At 37.8% G+C, this 19,617-nt stretch overlaps 1 protein-coding gene across 2 annotated transcripts; it reads right to left on the reverse strand.

The window, feature by feature from the left end:
• Positions 1–2,326: 2,326 nt before the first annotated feature.
• On the reverse strand, positions 2,327–19,152 carry LOC140565893 (alpha-2-macroglobulin-like protein 1). Of its 2 annotated transcripts, none has more exons than XM_072692092.1 (34): positions 19,067–19,152; positions 18,127–18,307; positions 17,882–18,038; positions 16,545–16,597; positions 16,362–16,382; positions 16,085–16,250; positions 15,922–16,006; positions 15,132–15,249; positions 14,916–15,036; positions 14,710–14,819; positions 14,419–14,589; positions 14,103–14,336; positions 13,789–13,998; positions 13,550–13,699; positions 12,593–12,718; positions 12,294–12,405; positions 12,046–12,184; positions 9,868–10,093; positions 9,654–9,780; positions 9,435–9,556; positions 7,950–8,001; positions 7,768–7,851; positions 6,800–6,976; positions 6,631–6,706; positions 6,352–6,508; positions 6,199–6,273; positions 5,309–5,471; positions 5,023–5,213; positions 4,719–4,934; positions 4,118–4,239; positions 3,832–3,913; positions 2,891–2,959; positions 2,552–2,657; positions 2,327–2,462 (listed from the first exon to the last, which is right to left on the reverse strand). In XM_072692092.1, the coding sequence occupies exons 1-34, from the start codon at positions 19,150–19,152 to the stop codon at positions 2,422–2,424; spliced, it is 4,326 nt and encodes a 1,441-aa protein (XP_072548193.1). In that variant the 3' UTR covers positions 2,327–2,421. The 2 variants fall into 2 exon arrangements, with proteins under 2 accessions (XP_072548193.1, XP_072548192.1); XM_072692091.1 differs by having other exon boundaries at positions 12,046–12,187.
• Between the last annotated feature and the right edge of the window lie 465 nt (positions 19,153–19,617).

Raw genomic sequence — 19,617 nt, forward strand, 5'->3', positions numbered from 1 at the left:
TAGCGTGTTCTGGGTCGGCAGGGGTGCGCGGTCAGGAATATTGGGCCTCACTAAAAGATATTACACCGAGCTCCACAACTCTAACTATTCTCTCAGTAAACTCAGTTAATGCATTTTAAGAGCTCCTGTTGGTCACAGATATTTACATTCATCCTCGCCATTTCCCCCCATACTGCACCCCCTGTGCGCAGGTACGAGTTCAGCTAAAGAGGTCAAATACCTCAGCTTCGCTGTTGTATCCTGTCTAAGCAACTTAAGCGTCTAGGCTGAGACAAATTGTATAAATATTACTGCAATCATTTCAAACCACCTTCAAATGTGGAGTTGCAAAAACCAAAGTTCATGTGGCCCCTTGCTATCCAGACTACCAAAAACAATCTACAATCTAAATATGCCAAAAATCAGATTTGGGTTGGCAGTCTGAACATAGCCAAAGAGATTCAGATCGGATTGGGGGGTAAAAACCTTCTTCAAAAAGAACATCTCTTATACTGTTCAGCAGGGGGTGGATTGATCATTGTTTGGGTTTGTGCTGCAGCAACTAGCACTGGGAATTTCACTTGTAGAGGGAAGAATGTTTTTAATACTAGCACATTCTGGAAGTAATCATCACACCGTCTCTCACACACGGCCCTAACAGTCCTTTAACTTAACTTTATTAAGTGTTGTACATTTATCATAGCTTCACACACCATGATAGGCTACTGTATGGTTTGTAAAGTTACTTAGCTAGTATTCATTTTAATCAGCTGGCCTTTGCCATAGTTTACAGTTACTATGTTCAAAATACATAAATTCGTGTGGAGCAGAAACGCTGAAACAATGCTTGTGTTGTTTTTCTGGAGTGACATCATCAGTGGTGTTATTCTTCGTTATTGGCTCAAGAAGGGGTTTAGTTTGGACCCTGTTATTTATTAATTTATTAATTAATTTATTATTATTATTATTATTATTATTTGAATGTTAAGGCAAGCTGCACATAAATAAACAGTAACAAAAATAAAAATTAATACTACAAAAAAGAAAAGTGTATATGCAAATTCTTTATACTGTTTCAAGCATTTAATAATTTTTGAGTTATTTATGAGTTTAAGAGAACTGAGAATACATTTAATTTCGACCTCTTTCGACCAATTTAGTTTGGACCCCTTGCATTATCATTTCATGAATTTCATGAGTAACGTCACCAAAAAGATGTGCACGCATAGTGGCAAAGGAAATTAAGATTTATTCGACTGATCCACTGTGGTGATTCCTCTCTTTTAACATAATCAATACAACTAATATAAAATAATGAAGGACATACATATCGACTGTATGTGATATGATCATATTTATATGATCATATGACACAGATGCACAAATGTATAGTTTTAAAGAAATCTCTATATAAAAAGTCTCAACAATAAGAGTGTAATATAGGGCAAGGGAACAGGAGAATTTCATCCAAGTCCATACTGAACAGCAGATTGGGGAAATAACATGCTGGAATTACCTCCTGTTCTCGCTCATTCAGCCATTTTGCATCTGTAGTTATGCAGTTAAAAGCTCCTGCAATCTGGTTTCCCCATTTCCACAACAATAAACTAGTACCTAATCTGTGACCTTTATTAAAAGATTTCAGCTGAAACTGCTGTGCTGGTGGATAATAAATAAATAAAACTGTTAGTCGTTTTGTTTACACTGAGAGATACTGGCTGTGCTTAATGTAAAACCTGTTCTCGTATAAATAGCCCATGTGTCTCCTAAGACGATGGTGTTGGTGATGTTTCAACAGTCACATAACTTTTTAAATTATGTCATGTCAAAAATTTGCTGTGACTATCTTGTAGTCAAAGTGAAAGAACTTAAAATCTCGATCACTTAGCTGTTAGCCTAGGTAGTCTTGTTAGTTAGCGATGTTACCTGATCTCTATTTTAAAGAGGATAAAAGAAAATTGCACTTAAGGATAATATAGAAGACAGTTTAAATGAATAAATAACATATATTTAATGTATATAATGTTCATCTGCTATAGCGAGTCTGTTGCATTGGCAATACTTCTCTATGAGGACTAGACAAGCTGTGTCTGCGCATTTGTCAGCAATTTGTACAAATTAAAGTAGCTGAATACATTCATTAGAAGGGGTGTCCACAAACATTTGGCCATGTAGTGTATCAATGTGGTTTTAACACTGAGGATTTATAAGCAGATTTAGGACAACAGTGTAAGTGAAGGACTTAGTATCAGAGCAGAGAAAGTGGCATTTGATCTAACCTGAGAGCCTAAAGGAACGAGGAACTGATCGGTCATTTCTTTTTAAGTCATTGAGCACAAAGAACACATATTGTTTGAAGTTCAGATTTATTTAAATGAAAAACAAACAAAAGTCTTTCAGTCTTTTCTGAGTCTTACATAATTAAACGGGAGCTGCAAAGCCTTACACACAGGGGGAGGAGTACTCAGTCTCAGACTGGTCACCTGAATAAAAGAGATGTTAAAAATCAGTAAATAAAATCAGTACAGTTACAGTTATACTGGCAGAATCACACAGGCTGGGAAAAGCTTACCTGGTTGGTAGTAATCATAAACTTTGATCACAGCTGGTTTGAGGTTTTTAACTGGAAGAACTTGTTTGATATGTAGCTGATAATTAACAGGACTATTCCTTCGGACCTGTTGAACACACACCAGACACAATACTGTAAAAGTTCAGTAAATCCTGTTCACATTCTGGTTGTTTTTTAATTGCATTGAAATTTCTCAATTGTTTCTCAGAATGACATTCCAATTTTCAGACATTATCATCACATTTTTTAGATCCTGAAAGTAAATGTACAGAATGAATGTACATGGCACTGATTAGTTGTATGTAAAAATGTGAGCAAGAACTAAACTGCTTTTCTCACCTCTTTTATATACATGATCACATGGTCATCTTTGGATTCAACTCGCTCCACAAGTGGGCTGTTTTTTAGCTGGAAAAACAAGAGGATTACTTCTCTGCAATTATGTAACAAAATGTTTGTATTTATATGTAGTATTTGAATGCAGTGTGAATTATATGATCAATTTAGAATTGATTAACCTAAAAAGTAGCAAAACACTATCCCTTACAGAACACTGGAGCTGTCTTGTTGCACAACATGTTTACTGTCGACCTATTACTGTCGAGATTTTAAGTATGTTCTAGTTAGTGGGCAGTGAGAGTGGTTCCGAACTTCTTGAAGTAGACTAAGGCATGTTTTGGTCATTGCCCTTTGGGACATCAAATCACATCCTTTGCCCTCAGCTTCTACTGACTGGAAAACAGTGTACTGTCATGTCATGGCTTGGGCTTGCACAGCTGCTTCTGTAGTGGGCTTAATAATCTTTATTGAAAGAAACTCATAAAGCAAAGTGAATTTAGAATATACAGATACCTTCTTACTGCCAAATCACAGAGAAAGTGTTATGTATTGTAATTTTCTTAAAGGCTATGTGTTTCAGTACTTTGGCTTATCTAATAATTGGTTGATTTGCCCCTAAAAGTACCAGTCATTTTTTAACACATCAGATTATCAGAAAATTATAGCTGAATTTCTTTTGACCTCAAACCAAAACAAAAGAACTGGTATTATCATTCTGATACCTTCGGAGTGGATGCTCTCCAATTTTTATATGTTTTGACCATTTTAATTTGACAGTTGATTATTACATTGTGTAAAAGTATACAAATGAAAATGGTCCAAGATTACTTGTAATAAAATCTTATTGTGATGGACTTTCATTAAAGGTTTCCATTTTGGAGATTTTTTTGTGTGTGACAGTGTTATGTATAGAAAAGCATTTATGCATCATTAATCCTTACCTCACTGGGATCTCCTGTGAATCCTGATAGAAGTTTTATGTCCACTATGACCATATTAGTGCTGTTTAACTCCCCATTATATCTAAAATAAATAAATAAGTAAGAGTTAGCCATTTGTTAGCTAAATACTCAGCTAATTTTTGACTCTTAGAAAAAGGGGAGTATGTAGAATGTCAAGACTACACAAGGGTTAATAAAATGTTCAGTGTTTCGAGCTGAAGGTCTTAATTTTACATTGTATTTTTCCCAGAATGAAACAGAAACAGAAACTGAAATGCAGTCTTACGTGACTGTGAAGTTGACAGAGAGAACGTGTCCAATTGACTTTGTGCAATTTCCATCAGCTTTAGACTTGATGCTCAGTGTACTGACTTCAGTAGGTGTGGGGATGTTATAGAAAAGCGACATCTGTAGAATTGAAGAAAAGAGAACAACCCACAGAGACAACAATTAACAGTCAGACAACATGGCTACAGTTTGCCTTGTTGAAACATCTGTCCTTTGAACCTGAAGTAGATCACCAGCTGCTGAATCCTTCCTCCAGTTCTGCTGATCCTAGAAACTCAATGAGAAACTTTTAAAATATGTTGACTATTTATACTTGAATAAGCTTTTAAAGCCACATTTATATCATTTTTTAACCATCCGTAACAAACACATCTTTTGGCATTAATTTTCATGAGAATGATGTACTGAAGGACGGCAGACACCAGAGAATGAGCCGAGGTCAGCTCATATCCAAGCTGATATATTATGACAGCAGCTGGTTTGATTAACATTCACATATAATGTTTGTTTACTTTGATTCTTCTGAAATTTTAACATGATCTACTTTACCATTCAATCTGGAAGACACCTCAGCTTCAGGCTAGGTAAGTTTCACTTACCTGCACAGAGGCGCAAGTAGAGCCCTCCACTGAAACACTGTATTTTCCAGGAACATGCTGTAGTGATTTCTCCTGGTACAGTAACTTGTTGTTCTGGTTCAGGTCAAAGCTGTGAGTCTCTTTATCTGCTGACTGCACAGTTACTGTGCTGGAGCCATCTGAGCTGTACACTTTGGTGGAGTATAGAGCCAGAGCCTGGAGCGCCACCACTGTGTCCTGATCCAAACACAATAATGAATTAATGAATTAAATACATGAACACAACAACACAGGCAAGTCAGAAGAAGGACTGAAGGTTGAGTACCTGTGTGGAGGAGAAGCCACCATAGGGATTCTGCTGCCTCACCAGCCATCTGACAATCCTGTTAGCATAGCCCAAATCAGCAGCAGTAAGTTCACTTGTAGTGAGAACAGCTAGTAACACGTAGGAGCTGATCTCCACTGCCAAGGAGTCAGAGTCATCGGATGCTGACTGTGACCAGTGAAGGCGGCCATCTATAATGAAAGGAAATAAAAGGATAGGATTAAATCAGTTAAGTCTGTTCAGAGATTAGAACAACATCAAACTAGTTATTCTCATCAATCCATACCTCCTAAAATGGCAACATCATCCAATTTCTTTAGCAGCTGTTCTCGAATCTCATTCTCTCCAGACAGACTGAAAGTGTAGGCCAGCAGAGCTGTCGCATAGGTGTTTGTCAGGTCAGCAATAGAGGAATTTAAACACGATAAGCCTTTACTCACAACAGGATCCTGGAATACAGAAATGAGCTTTAATTGGAGTTGTTAGGCAAGCAGTATTTAACAACAAACACTTTTGGAGCGATGCAGAAACTGAAGCATTTAAACATTCTTCATCTTCTAGATGATGCATGTTCATTTTGTAACTCGATTTGTAAAAAAAAAAAGGTCTCCTGGGGAGGCTTGTAGTCTATGATGGTCTGTATTCCCCACCACATGCTCTGTGCATCTTTGCTATTGCTGAATTAGTTAGTTATTCTCCTATAAAACTGCTTCTTAGCCTTCCTGATTCCCTGGGGACAGGTTGTTTCTAAATGACCTCAGGCCCTGCTGTGAAGACAGCGTTTCTGGCTTTCAGGAGACTATACACCCCTTCTGTCAGCCATGTCTTCTGACATTTCTTTAACTGGCTCACTTTTTTGTTGTTAGAGCTCAGAGAGATATAAACAGCGATGATTATCACGGCTGTAAATTCCCTCTGTAGATAGAACGGTCAGCCCTTAAAAACTCCACTATTGGTGAGCAGTGTTTACAGGCCACAGCAGCATCACGACACCAGGCATCACAAATGTAAACACAGAGCCCCCTCTGTGGGTCCTACCTCCTTCAACAAGAGCTCTCTCCACTCTGTATCATTTTAGCACCTCGAGCTCAATGACATAGTCTGGAAATAAGTTCATATTCTAGTGCCTTTTGCCCACTTTTGGCTGTAGTTTTTACAGGATGATCATTGTCTTACCTCAGCTGTATGTCCCAGTTCGAGTAATGATGCAGTAATGTAGGCAGTCATGGTAACAGCATCATTTACACCACCCTATAAGACATTACACTATTACTCAAAATAGGGATCAATTAATTTAGGTTATATCTAAAAAAAAAAGAAATAATACACCTTCATTCTGTTGTGGAACAGTCTTCCCTGTCTGACAAAACAGCCGTCTGGTCTCTGTTTACTTAACAACCATTTCTTTGCACTATTAATGTTCTCTGGATCAATAAAGATGTAACGCTGTGCTTTCCCAAAGGTCCTCATGACAAAAGCAGTTAACCTGGTGGTGAAGAAAGGTTGTTCATTGTAACAGAAAACAGCAACTAAAATGTTAGGTATTGAAAGCATTTATATCACATCTACTAGCTGCATTTGTGATGACTTGGTATGAGAGGTTTTTACCATGTATTTCCCTCTCCTGTGCCAAATGTACTGTATGCACCATTGGAATGCTTGTAGTTCAGTTGCCTCTGATATCCTATTTAAAAAAACAAAAAACAAAACGAATTAGTCTATTCAGGATGGCCAGACTCACCATGAAAAGATTCTTTATAAGGCTATGTTCTCTCACCACTCTTAAGGAAGACCGTAGCTCTTTCTCGGATGGCTGGGGTGAGCTGTTGGGTGTTCTCGAGGTACTGAAGAATGTAGATATTTGGGGAGAGCAGAGCAATGTTTTGTTCTCCACAGCCATAAGGCATCTGCAGCAACCCATCAATATTCTTTAGTGCACGGCCCAGAATGTCTCCTACAAAAAACACAGGAAATGTATTTTTTCAGACAACTGATGTTCATTCATTAACAGCTCAGTTTAAAATACTAGAAGAACAGTACTTTAAACCGAGCTGGAAACCTACTCAGATAAGCACATTTTCAGCTCATGTTTTAAACTGTCTAATGCTTATCTTCTAATCAACTGGTTCCTGCAGCATAGTAGCGAACGGCTGCTTCCTTGTGCTTAGACATATCCTTATGCAGGACTAAAGGACAAGGCCCTAATGATCTGAGAGTGCAGCTTGATTCATATCACTGAAGCACAATTCATAAAAAAACACAATTCCTACACAATAATAAAATAAACAGACCATAAAGTTCATTCTGTAGCACACTGGTAACCGGAATAAGGATCTTGTCCCTACTGAGAACTGCATTTTAACTCAACTGGATTTAATCTGGATCAATCTGTGTGGGAGTCCAGCTGGACAAACATTACAGCAATCTATTCTGCTAGAAATAGAGATGTGGATGAGTTTCTTCAGGCCTTGTTTAGTCAGAAAATCTCCAGTATAATTGATGTGCCTTGGATGATAAAATGCTGCTTAATAACTGCTTTAACAGGACTCTTTAACTAAGAGCTCTCTGAGATCCCATCCAGTTTAAGCTGTGGTCAAGGACCTTAAGAGAGTGAATCAAGGGATCCTTGACTTGTTTGCAGTTTTTGTCCAGGAAAAAGCATAAATTAATACTACAACAACAATAATAATTGTTCTTTTTTGGTGATATTTGTAACATATTTATGAATAAAAAATATAATCTTACCCAGCACTGAAACAGAAGCCCGTGTTGATCCCACTATTACATCTTCAGGAAGTGTCAACTCTAGCTCCTCGGAAACACTGTTTCCTGTGAATCATCAGACAGCTTGTTACTGAGCAGTATGGCATTGTGTGCACCACTATGTGAATACTGTTGAAGTGAGGATATAAAAGGGCATAACCAACCCTGTGGGCACAGCAACCAACTCTGGCTTTTGGTCCTTTCAGTTCCTTCAGCCTATATGAGAAAACTCTATAATTAGGTCATAGTGATATTAAATATAAGATTGATAAATGTATAAGATATACATTATATATACACTATATATATAAGATAGTGCTGACCCTTTTTTTTTAATTTCTAGATTGATCTGACCCACCAATAAAACCAGTAGATCAACGGGCCGATTGACACTGGGCAGGCCCAGTCACATTGTTAACCACCAACCTCTTTCGCGTTAGTCCTGCCTGTGTCAAGTCAAGTCAAGTCAAGTCAGATTTATTTGTATAGCGCTTTTTACAACTGTTGTCGTCACAAAGCAGCTTTACATAATTAGTACTTAATAAAGGACTGAGACAGAGAGACAGAGAAGAAAGAAGAAATAACATAAAGGATAATATATAATAATAATAATAAATTCAAGAAGCGCAAGAATTTGTTTCCTGAGTACCGGCCCTTAAAACACACTGGTCTTGAGGCACATGGGTTAACGTTATCTGTTAGGATCTTCTGAGATGAAGAGAACACGCAAAGAAAGAAACTTGCTCTTCAAGCAAATGTTGCAAAAATTACAGGCGTTTGCCACACCAGGGCCTTTAGTTGACGTTGGTTCTGGCAGTGGCATTTACAGTGGACAGGAACATGCAGTAGAACCTGCATTAAGCTGGACTGCTTTCAGAACACTTAGGCTATGTAATGAGTAGGCTAAAGCAACCAAGCCACTTGGTAAATCTGATCAAATGATAAAACTTCAATAAAAAAAAAAACATTATTTTAAATTATTTTTATTATTATTGAGTCCATGGCCAAGTTAGTTGGTATTGTAAACACGTGAAATAAGCTTATAATGTCACTAGTGGTTATTTAAGACATTCAGTCTACACTGACTGGATGAGAAAATAAGACTAGGTTAGTACTTCTAATCCTGACAACGTCTTCCATCCTGAACTAAATAGTCTTAAATGTGAGAATGGAAAGACAGCAACAGCTTTCTAATTTCATTACTATACTAATATTGTGGGGTGAGTAGTAGGCTAGGCCATAGCTAAGCTACTTCTTGGCCCTGGAAAAATGTTAGGCAGTTTTTATGTAGATGGTTAGGACAATGTACAGAAATGAAGAAAATCAATTTTTTTCTTGTCTATTGCATATGTTATGCCAATGCAGCTGTGTGCCTATTTACAAGAGTGTCCAATAATTCTAGGTGTATTTGTAAAGCCACCACTCATCAACATGAAAAATGAGTCAGCGGTCAGCATTCTGATTTTGTTATTAAGCTATTAATTGTTTAACTAGCAGGCCTACTTTTTAGCCTTGGAACAATGTTTGGGGCAGTTTTTATGTAGCCTAGGTGACTAAAGACAAGGTCATTCTCATTGCATTTCTTAAGGTATGTGGTATACCTTGTATGTATGTGGGAGACAGAAAAGGTTATTTTTTAAAAGACCTACCTTTACCAGCAGGCTTCGTGTGACTGTGTCAATTCGGCCTCTTTCAGGAACACTCACAATCTCATTGTCACACACAGTCTGGGACTGTTCTGCCTCAGCACTGACTGTCACATTTAAGACCCCTAAAACACACCAGAAGACACAGAGAGAGTATTTTAGTATTGAGAAGAACAGAGGTGTGTGATAATGTCTAAACTTGAGAAGTTTTATAACTCTCACCAAGTACAGAGGGAAGAAGAGTCCATCTGAGGGTCTTTCTACCATTTGCACACAGACAGGATGAATACTGTTCATCAGAGGAGGCTTTTAGAGTGTAGTGTGAGGAAGGAGCCGGAGTCACTTTAACCTGTCAGTGAAACACAGGAGATCAGCTTGCTGTGGATGTTAACTGATTAGAGACTAGTGAAGACCGACAGGACTGATCTTACAGTACCATGATGCACTTGGAGAGATAGTTGAAGACAGTGGCCTTCAGCTCAAACTCTTCTCCCCGGATGATGGAGTAGGGCAGTGAGAGCTCCAGGAAGAAGGGCTGGAAGACACGAAGCTGAGCAGGAGGAGCCACTCCCAGACCTCCAGAGGACAGGCAGAAAGTGTCCATCTCCCAAGTGGTGATGGTGTCAGGAACAGTGACAGGAACCTGAGCTGATCCGGAATCCCTAAGGAAAAATAAAACTGAACCTCAGCAGAAATCTTAATCATGATCTTTCAGGTTATGATACAGGTAAAAAATAATGCACATTAACCTACAGCCATCAAATAACCAAGTAGTTATACAATATTGTAGCGGTATACAATATTACCAGGGACAGGGAGTGGCTTAAATTGTGCAAGTAGAATAGATGTTTCTACATTTACATTATATCTGTATAATCTCATCGGAACAACTGGAACAACTGGAATCCAGGCACTGAAACGTGTGGGAGCTCACTGAGTGGTGAAGTCACGTTCTAAAAACAGGTGGGGAAAAAAAACAAGCCCACTGTAGTTGCGACATGTTAAGTTCAAGTAAGAGAGAAAACTGGCAAACCTGGATGAAGCAGTATACTACATGTGCCTTAGAATAGTCTAAAACACTCCCAAGACCATTTACTTAACTTTGTGCTCTCAGACATGAGGCTTTATCCTCTAAATGGGTGTCATTTGAGCCTCAGTTAGCTGGACATTCCTGGCTACACATCACTCTCCATGGACCACTGTTTTATTAGTCATTTAGCTTTCGAGTCTAACTGCCTTTAGCAGATAACTGATTGCTTCATTCACGGTTTGCCCGTTTTCCTTAATAAACGCAGAAAGTTTTGCCACCCAGTCCAACTAAAGGGTGCATATTCCAGCAGTCAATGCATCTCCTCTGTTGGAAAGCCAGTGTTTGAATAGCTATCTCAGCTACAGATCCACCAAGCATCAGGCAGCCCAGTGCAGCTGCTGTTGACTAACTGCTGAGCTACCACCAGTGACACTAAAGATTCATGTCTGAGAGAGTGAAGTCGAGTGATTGGTGTTGAATTATCCAGGTTGGTTTGTGTTATGTGTAAAGATGTTTTGAAGATGTGCCATCTTGTGTCATCTTTGCCTGTCTTTCTCCTCATAAGGTAGACTGCAGTGTCACTCCTAATTGACCCTCAATGACCTTTTGCCAACCGCCAATCAGGGAGCCCTGCTGGTCCAAATGGGGGCGGAATTATTAGTGTATAAGCTGTTCCAGAAAGTTAGCCTGTTAATTTACTGACTCATTTTGGGTAGTTAGTGGCTGTCTGCTTTAGGTCCGCTGTCTGTTAGTGTCTGCTACTTGACTTGTTTGTTAGTTGGTGAGGTGTTACTTGTTTTTAACATTTGCTGATAAGTTGTCACTTTCATCTATTAGTGCTATAACCTGCTTATTCTGTCTTCTCCCATTTCCTATGAAGAGGAAACAGGGTAGATGTGCACACACCTACATTGTGCACACGTAGTTACATGATTGTCTAAACACACCTGGTTAGAGGGCGGGTACCACCCCCTGTAGTTGTTAGTCTAGCCTAATGTAGCTGCGGGTTTATTTCTCTAGTCAGGTTAGTGTAATATGTCTGTCAGTGAATGTTTTATCTGGTCTGTTCGTACTATGTGTTTGTGTTCTGTAAAACTTTGTGTTTCATTAAAGTACTTGACTGTTCATGCTGGTCTTTCAACTGGTTGTTTATCACTTGCACCCCTCACAGTTGTTCCTGTTTCCACCCCTGATCCCAGCAATGGGAATGTAAAAGCTTGCTCTCCCTTTTATAAAAACTCAGCAAGTTACTACACTTGCAAGGAAGGTGGGCTTGATTTTTTTCCCACAAGTTTCCAGAGCATGACATCACCAATAGGTGAACTCCCACAGTGCCCCCACCCTGTGACTCTTTTAAATGCACATGGAGGAATGAGCTTATTTGCATATGTACTAGATAGACACAGAACAGAAACAACAGTTTATCCTAGTGACCACATAGCAATAGCCAAACACCTGCCTGGAAAGAAAATGCTTCAGCAGCATTTTTTCTAGTAGTTTTATGTCAGTTTATGTTTAAACATCAACTATAATAAAACACACTCAAAAATAAGACAACATAAAGTTGTAATAAAGATCACCAACCCCACTTCAGCAAGCTGCCATATCCACGTTTCTGGGAAGTATTTACGAACTGTCTTGACAGGTCCAGAGTCTTCCTTTAACAAAAGATTATTTTCTTTACGGAATAAAGTACGGTGTCTGTAACGTACTCGAGGGTTATCTGCTTAAAATCCAACATAAACCAAGGAACAAAAACAAAAAAAAATTACCAATTAGTATACCTTATGCAAATGCTATGCATATAGTCCGCTAGAACATCAATATACTACCTATGTCGCCATCTCCATAGGCATCATAGGCGAGCAAAAATGATCTACTTTTGAAGGTCCAACACCGAGGTTCTCTAACAAACAGATTCGTTGCCATCTTAAGCCCCACACTCTGTCGGATGATGAAATGCCATTACTTAACATGTTTGACAAAGTAAGTTCTAAATTACATTAATTCAGTTTAATACCTCTTTGACTGACAAATAGGTGTTTTGTTCACTTTTTTTTTATTATCAATATCTAACGGTAGCACACAGATATTCACACAAACATTTACTCTACATTTGACAGTCAGTTACCTTTATGGTATTGTAAACATGGTGAATCCGTGAATTCTGTTGAAATCTAAAATGCCAACACTTCCGCACATCTTCAACATCATGAGCATAATCCGATACTGATGTCACTGGACACAAATTGAAGACCTAAACAAACAACTATAATTTAACTTATTAATATGAAATATTATCTGTGAAAAGCACACAGAAAAGCCCTTTGTGTGCTTGGTTTCTGTAATAACATAAAATATAATAAAAATAAAAAGAACAATATGTTATAGCTTTTAGTTTTCACTATTCACTATGTTGCCGAAGATATATGTGCAATAATTAAGAAAGAACAGCAGAGAGAACAGCATCATGTTAAAACTATTTAGCAGGTAAAAATATGCTAAAATATGCTGATTCTGCAAGCTGTCATGAAAATCAGTGTTTGTTCGGAGGCAAAATAACAGGGTTGTAAAAAGTGTTTTTTTATGGACATCCAAGCATTTTCTTTCCATGCAATTTAACACGGAAAATACTCAGTGGTGACATTCTTTAATTTTCAATTATATTTACTGTTTAAATTATGGTAAATTACTATGATTAGCTCTTTTTTAAAATATAGTACTAAAAATAAATATAGGGTATTTTCCAATTGTTCTAGATTTGAGTTTTAGATGGAAACAGAAAAGAAAGTAGTGAGTGAAGTGATTTATTCCAGCTGAGTAAGACTATCCTTCCACTCTAATAAAGTGACTTGTGTTAAGCAGAAAGGAAACAGCTTCATTGACTACCCTTCTGCATCCTTACTACTAGTTATTACTGAACTATGATTCTGTTCTCACACACTGCCCTGACTAGTCATGTCATCAAGTGTCTTTCGTACATTGGCTCTTATTTTAATTTCCCAACACCCTGCAATTTCACTGCCATTCAGGTTTAAAGCACATGGATTCTAAAAACGTCTATTTGCATATTCAGTCTGAACTTCACCGAGTCAGTGTTCAGACGTTTTCCTGGCTCCATGATGAACACGCTCTGATCCACAGCACTGAGAGCACACAGTGAACCAGGCAGAGCTGAGAGCTGGAGAGTGTTTTCCTCACCAGGAACAGCTTCAGTGGGAGAGAACTGCAGCGACACCTGAAGATCAGGATGGAAACATGTTGATACTGATTTAGCTTTTTCACAGTAATCATAAGAAAAGAGCAATAATACATGTGCTGCTTTACCTTGTTTCTGAAACATTTTTCCACATTGAAATTCTTGCTAGCAGCAATGACATTCTCACTGGGCAGTACACTGTATGCCAGAACCTGCACTACAGGAGCCATCTCAATACCAACAAGCAGTTTAAATGAGACTATCTCTAGAAGTCTTGTGGAGTCTTTTACGTAAACTTTATCATAGCCATGATGGACTATGACTCCTCTGGATACGACCTGAACAAGAAGACAATATTGACAAACAACAGCCAATTGTAACTCATTTAGAGCAAATGCAAGTGTTCACTATTTCTCTTTACAGTATTACTGTATGAACTCACCATGTAAATGAGATCAGTACTGTAGTTCTCAGTGGTCTCTCCAATGATATAGTACTTAATGTATATGGAAACTTCAGAATCGCATGTAATCGGTTCCTTTAAACTTTCTATTATTATTTCGCTGTACACTGGATTGTAAGGTGTAGCAGGTTGGAGAAGTGGTATACGCACTTCACTGACTGCAAAGAAAGGTGTTCTGTGTCTGCGGTATTGGTTGTCTGGACTGACACTTGCCTAGATGACAGTAAAACAAGAACTGGTTTTAGACAAAGACAGTGTACACAAATGATCAAAACCTACGGTCTTCATTCCATACCGTCAATGAAATCTGTGTTGCAGGCTCAGCAGGTGCATTAATAGTGAAGCTGGCCAATCCATTATCATCCGTAGTAAGATTAAGAAGTAGTTTTGCAGACCAGCCTTGACCTTCCAATAGATAAACTTCCTTATTTGGAATTGGTTTTTCACTGTAGGTTGTAAGTCTGATCTGTTTTTCAGTGGAAGAAGATTTGTCATCAGATTATAAGTTGTTCAAAGCAGTGAAAACTTCAGAAGAATAATAAAAGTAAGGACTAACAGAGAGGACTGAATGTTAAAAAAATCCTACCTTTCCTTCTATAACTGTGTCTCGTTCAAAGTTTTTTGGTAAATCAAGAAACTCAGCTTTACCAATTTGATAAGTAATTTGTGTACTTTCAGATTTGACCATAGAAATACCTAGAAAATAGTGACAACAAGCATGATATTAAGTGTGAGGAGTGTGTTTCTCCCTCTTGAATAAGTACCGTAAAGATAGATCTGTATTTGACCCACCTGTTCCTTCCTCGGTCACTGTAACAGTAATGTCAAGAGAATCTTTAAAAAAAATTTCAAATTCAGGACTGATAAAATGAGACATGTTGAATATATGAGATGCACAGCCATTTTCTCTCATCTACAGGAAAAACCCAAAAGCAAACACCTTGTGAGAACAATTTCATTACAAAGATAGAACATCAACCTCTGTTATAGTATTATAGAAATACACACCTCTACATTTTCAACCACGCATGGTGTAATCATTTGGACACCCTGATAATGGCGACGTACAATTCCACGACACACTTGTACCAGTGCTTTGCCGGGTACTGGCTGTCCAAATGTGTATCTTTAAAAACACACAGAAATACATGTGCTGTGAGCTGAGCAGACACTGTATGTATTGCTCTGGGTAAAATCTTTTTGATTTGTCTTGACTTTTTTTCCACACAATCACATAATATGCCAAAACATTAATAGTCCTGATCAGGGTGGCCAATCGTGGTCCTGTGGACCTACCGCCTAGCAGAGTTTAGCTTTAATGCTAGTCTAATATGTCTAATCTAGTTAACCCATTAAAAAGCCTATGGACTGCCGGCAGGCCTAAAGTGTTAATACAAACCTCTATTACCAAAGAAAAGCCCCACCAGTTTCTCCAGGCATCCTTGTAGTTACTGAGCAATATGCATTAGTGTGTTATGTTAAGGGGTAAAAGAAGACCTCCAGGGAAAGATTCCTAAGACCAAGATTCAGGCACCTCTGGTCTAGATATTCAACTAACAGACGTAACTAGGGTACCCCCCTGCAAACATTTTCTGCTCAGACACACCCACTTCACTCAGGAAGGGCTTGTTAATTAATGGATTAGTTTGAGGCAGCTCTAATTTTTGCAGGCCTTTCCAGGCTACTGCTTTAAAAAAGATGTACCTGAAGTAAAGTAAATCGTTCATTTGAATCAAACCATTTCAAATCGTTTTATTCTTGTGGTCTACTCTTAACTTGTGGTTTACTTATTACTTACTTTCCACAAACCTCTATCTTCAGTTCCTCCTCACCAACACTCTGCTCTTGTGGAGCTTTCACCGAAATCTCAAACCTGGGCAAAACTAAAAGAGGAATTTATGGCAGTAAATGACACTGGTTATTTAACAACTATCAATAATAAAAGTAATGCCATTACTTACCATACTTTTTCACCTTAAAGTTATGTGTGATTGGCCTATCCCCGATGTTAGCCTTCAGTTGGTAATTGCCCTCAGGAGCCTCAGGGTTCAGCTGGTGTGAAAGCTGCAGTATCAGTCTGGTTGAGGACACATTCGTCCACTGACCGATCCTGTTCCTATTATTGTCCTTGATGGTTTCACAAAAGATGTATATAATTAAGCACTGAACAGTGCTCACATGCTAATGTTACAAAAGCAATAGACCCCATGAACTGTATAATATAATGTGTGATTTTACCTCAAGTGTCAGTATGCTGTACTGCAGAGAAGAGCAAGAATAAAGTAAGTTTGTCACTTGGATTAAGAAACATTAACGTGTGTCTATTGTGTGTTTTCAATAAATTTTTAAAATAGTATAACCAGCTTTATGAATGTATCATTTTGAGCTGCAAACCTAAATTTTATATAATACTTCCCTTACCTCTTGTTTAAGTGGGACAAAATTAGCATCCATAGTGACAACTCTGAAATTCACTGTGAATAATAAACACAGAAATAAATTCAATTTTATTGTCATTAAACTAATACAGTGTTGTACAGTACAATAAAACAATGTTAGGATAAATCTCCAGTGCAGAATTGGTGGGATATATTTATTAGGATAGGTAGAATTGACTGAAAGTTGAAGCTCCTCTTTTGCTCTCTTCCTTGTGTTTGGTAATATGCAGTCACTTTACCCAGCAGTACTGCTGAAGTAGTTCAGTTAGGTTAGACAGTAAACAATGCATAGCTACTACTGACATGTTTCTTTAGACTTGCTGAAGAGGTTTATGAAAGCCAATAATAAAAAGAGCAGCTATACTCTTTGTCTTATTTGACTTGTTCACACAATCACTAAAGTAGCTTGTCAGCTAGTTACTGTTACTGATAGCCTATTCACTTTTTACCTAAAGCTAAAGTTAGCAACTTAGTAAGCTAATAAAAACTCAATAGCTAGCTATATTGACCACAATTTGGCATTTGCTTCAAGTTTAGAATGGTCTCATAGGAGAAAAATACTCAGTAGCTAGTTATAATGCCAGTTATTCAATACCAGGATTAAATATTTCATTTAATTTCAGTTGACTTTCAAGTCCAAGGTTTGTCGACCATCAAAAGCCGGAAAAAAATATAGATATAAGTAAAAAAAAAAAAAAAGTAGGATGTTTAATTTTTTTTTTTCGCGTCATCCATTGGCTAGACAGCATAATTGGCTCTTTAGGTCATCAGGATGGCCCTCTCCCCCAAATATTCTGCTGGATGCTAGTCTGTTTGGGTTTTGGGATAAAACAATAAAAAAGAACAAAAGGAACTAAACAAATTATTGTATAGAAATAAGTATTTACATGTATTATACATGAAGTGTTGGGGTAAGAGACACTTTCTTGTGGCTCAAATGAAATATCCTCTACATCTAACTTCGGCCCATGAGATTGGCCCACACTTTGAGTAGCCCTGAAATAATCAAATACTAAAGTGCCATTTGTATACCCTACTACTACTAGTACTTTTGCTTGTAGTACTGTATAAGTGTAGTGATTGTTTTCACAGGCTCCTGCCTGACCACTATGGAATCTAAAAAAATTTAATCTTTAATTTATCCTACTGTGGATGTAGATACATACAGCAATACAGCAATGTCTGGTCTGTAGGGGTACTCATTATAGGAAAAAGTATCATTGTATGATACAGATTAGGTTGGGACAATATTCCTTTAAACAGTGTGCTGGAAGTGGTGAGACAGATTAGAATGGAAAGTAATAAGAAATTAAGATGTACCTGTTTGTCCTGGATTGTAGATTGGTTTATCAGTCTGGATGAAAGTCAGTGGGTTGTAGGATTTAAACATAACTTTCCTCTTCTCTGTCATCACAAAATGTTCACCTTTGACTTCTACTTGGATCATCTGCACTGACTGACCTTTAACCTGTGGAGCCTGCAGAGATCATATTATCTCATGTGTTATTTTATGTTTAAACACAAACATCAATTACACTTATTATCTTAATAATCTTCTTTGTGACCTTAAACTGAGAGCAGCGGTGAAATTCCTCCTCCACTGTCTCCTGTAAAAGTGTTCTTTTCTGATTGTTGTGAACCAGATAAACGGTCATCAACAGAGTCTTGATCGGCTTCAGAAGACTAACACACAGTCTAGCCTCAGAGCCAGACTCGATCACTGCAGGAAATGTCACCATGAAGTACCTAAAGACAAGAAACAATCAATAAACAGTTATATAGTAATCAATGAAAGCCAATCAGTATTATTAAAGCTATAGAGTGAGTGGCTCAAGATAAACAGAGGTATATCTATATGATCATAGCTAACTGGAGTCCAGCACAGTTTAGTGAATTCCCTAGTCTTCGGTTAAGACTTACTTAATCTGGAAATCAACAGGTGAGTTAAATCAGATGTGTTTGAGCAGAAAAAGCACAACACTGTGCAGAAATTTGGCCGTCTAGGACAGAAACTGCCCATTATTGCTCTAGAGTATGGGAGTCCAACATTTGTATAAATATTCACTAAATGCAAACAGGCCATTTTGTGTCAAGAGCTTACTCGGGACCCCAGGTCAGAACTACGTAAACCTGAGAACCATGTTAGTTTAAAAATATTGTGCACATGAAAAAAGTATTTTGCTATGGAGCATTTAGATCAGTGGAAGTTTAAATGCTTTTTCTGGAGCAATCTGTAATCCACAATGAAAAGGCATTTCTCATCCATTTTGATATTGTCTATATTTTAGTTAATCAAATGCCTCATTAAAAGAAGCATTCACAAGTGAAGTCAACTTCATCATCATCTCCTCTATTATAGTTCTGTTCCACCAAAACTGCATGAAGACTGATTCACAGGCCCTTACAACGCCTGTAGGCTCAGATGCTAGATTTCTGCTGCCACATAAAGCATAGTCACAACACTACAACATTTTTTACCAGTAGACATATTTTCAAATTACTCACGGCCTTGAGGTTTCTCCATAGACAGGGAGAAAGAGAAGACAGGCTAACAGTAGCCTTTCCCGTACATCAAACCCACCGACAATCATGATGAATTCTGGTCACAAACATAGGGTTAAGAGGTTGGACTGTCTTTTTAAAGGATGTCCAGCCTACAGAAGGATCTCTGTAAATATTTGGATTCATCAATTATTAACACTTTATGTAATATGGCTTGGCAACAGTGAATTTGTGTGTTCTTTGTGATGCTAAGCACACCTTTGCAGTATAACCTTCTCTCCCTTTTAAATAAACAAAAAATGTCTCCCAATAGGTTACTGACAATAACATAACCAATAAAAACAAGATATGCTGGATAAGCATGTCAATGGTAATTTTTCAATAAAAATATTAGAACATGCACTTCTAGTTGTTTTACGAATTGAAACTAGCTAAGTCTCTTTTAGTTTGAAGGCCAAACTTTACACTATTACACTATAAAATACATGAACTGTTCAGAATGTTCTTTAAATAATGTTTCCACATATGTATGGGGTCTACAGTGCAGGGGTCAA

This window comes from Salminus brasiliensis, chromosome 11 (genome assembly GCF_030463535.1).
Source record: "Salminus brasiliensis chromosome 11, fSalBra1.hap2, whole genome shotgun sequence".
Taxonomy (NCBI): domain Eukaryota; kingdom Metazoa; phylum Chordata; class Actinopteri; order Characiformes; family Bryconidae; genus Salminus; species Salminus brasiliensis.

Excerpts from the sequence above, each read along its gene's own strand:
- LOC140565893 (XM_072692091.1), bottom strand. The coding sequence starts at position 19,152 with ATGATTGTCGGTGGGTTTGATGTACGGGAAAGGCTACTGTTAGCCTGT. Across the intron at positions 15,037-15,131 it reads GCGTGGTTGAAAATGTAGAG|ATGAGAGAAAATGGCTGTGC; the intron begins GTGTGTATTTCT and ends TTTTTCCTGTAG. Across the intron at positions 9,781-9,867 it reads ATCTCTCCAAGTGCATCATG|GTTAAAGTGACTCCGGCTCC; the intron begins GTACTGTAAGAT and ends TTTCACTGACAG.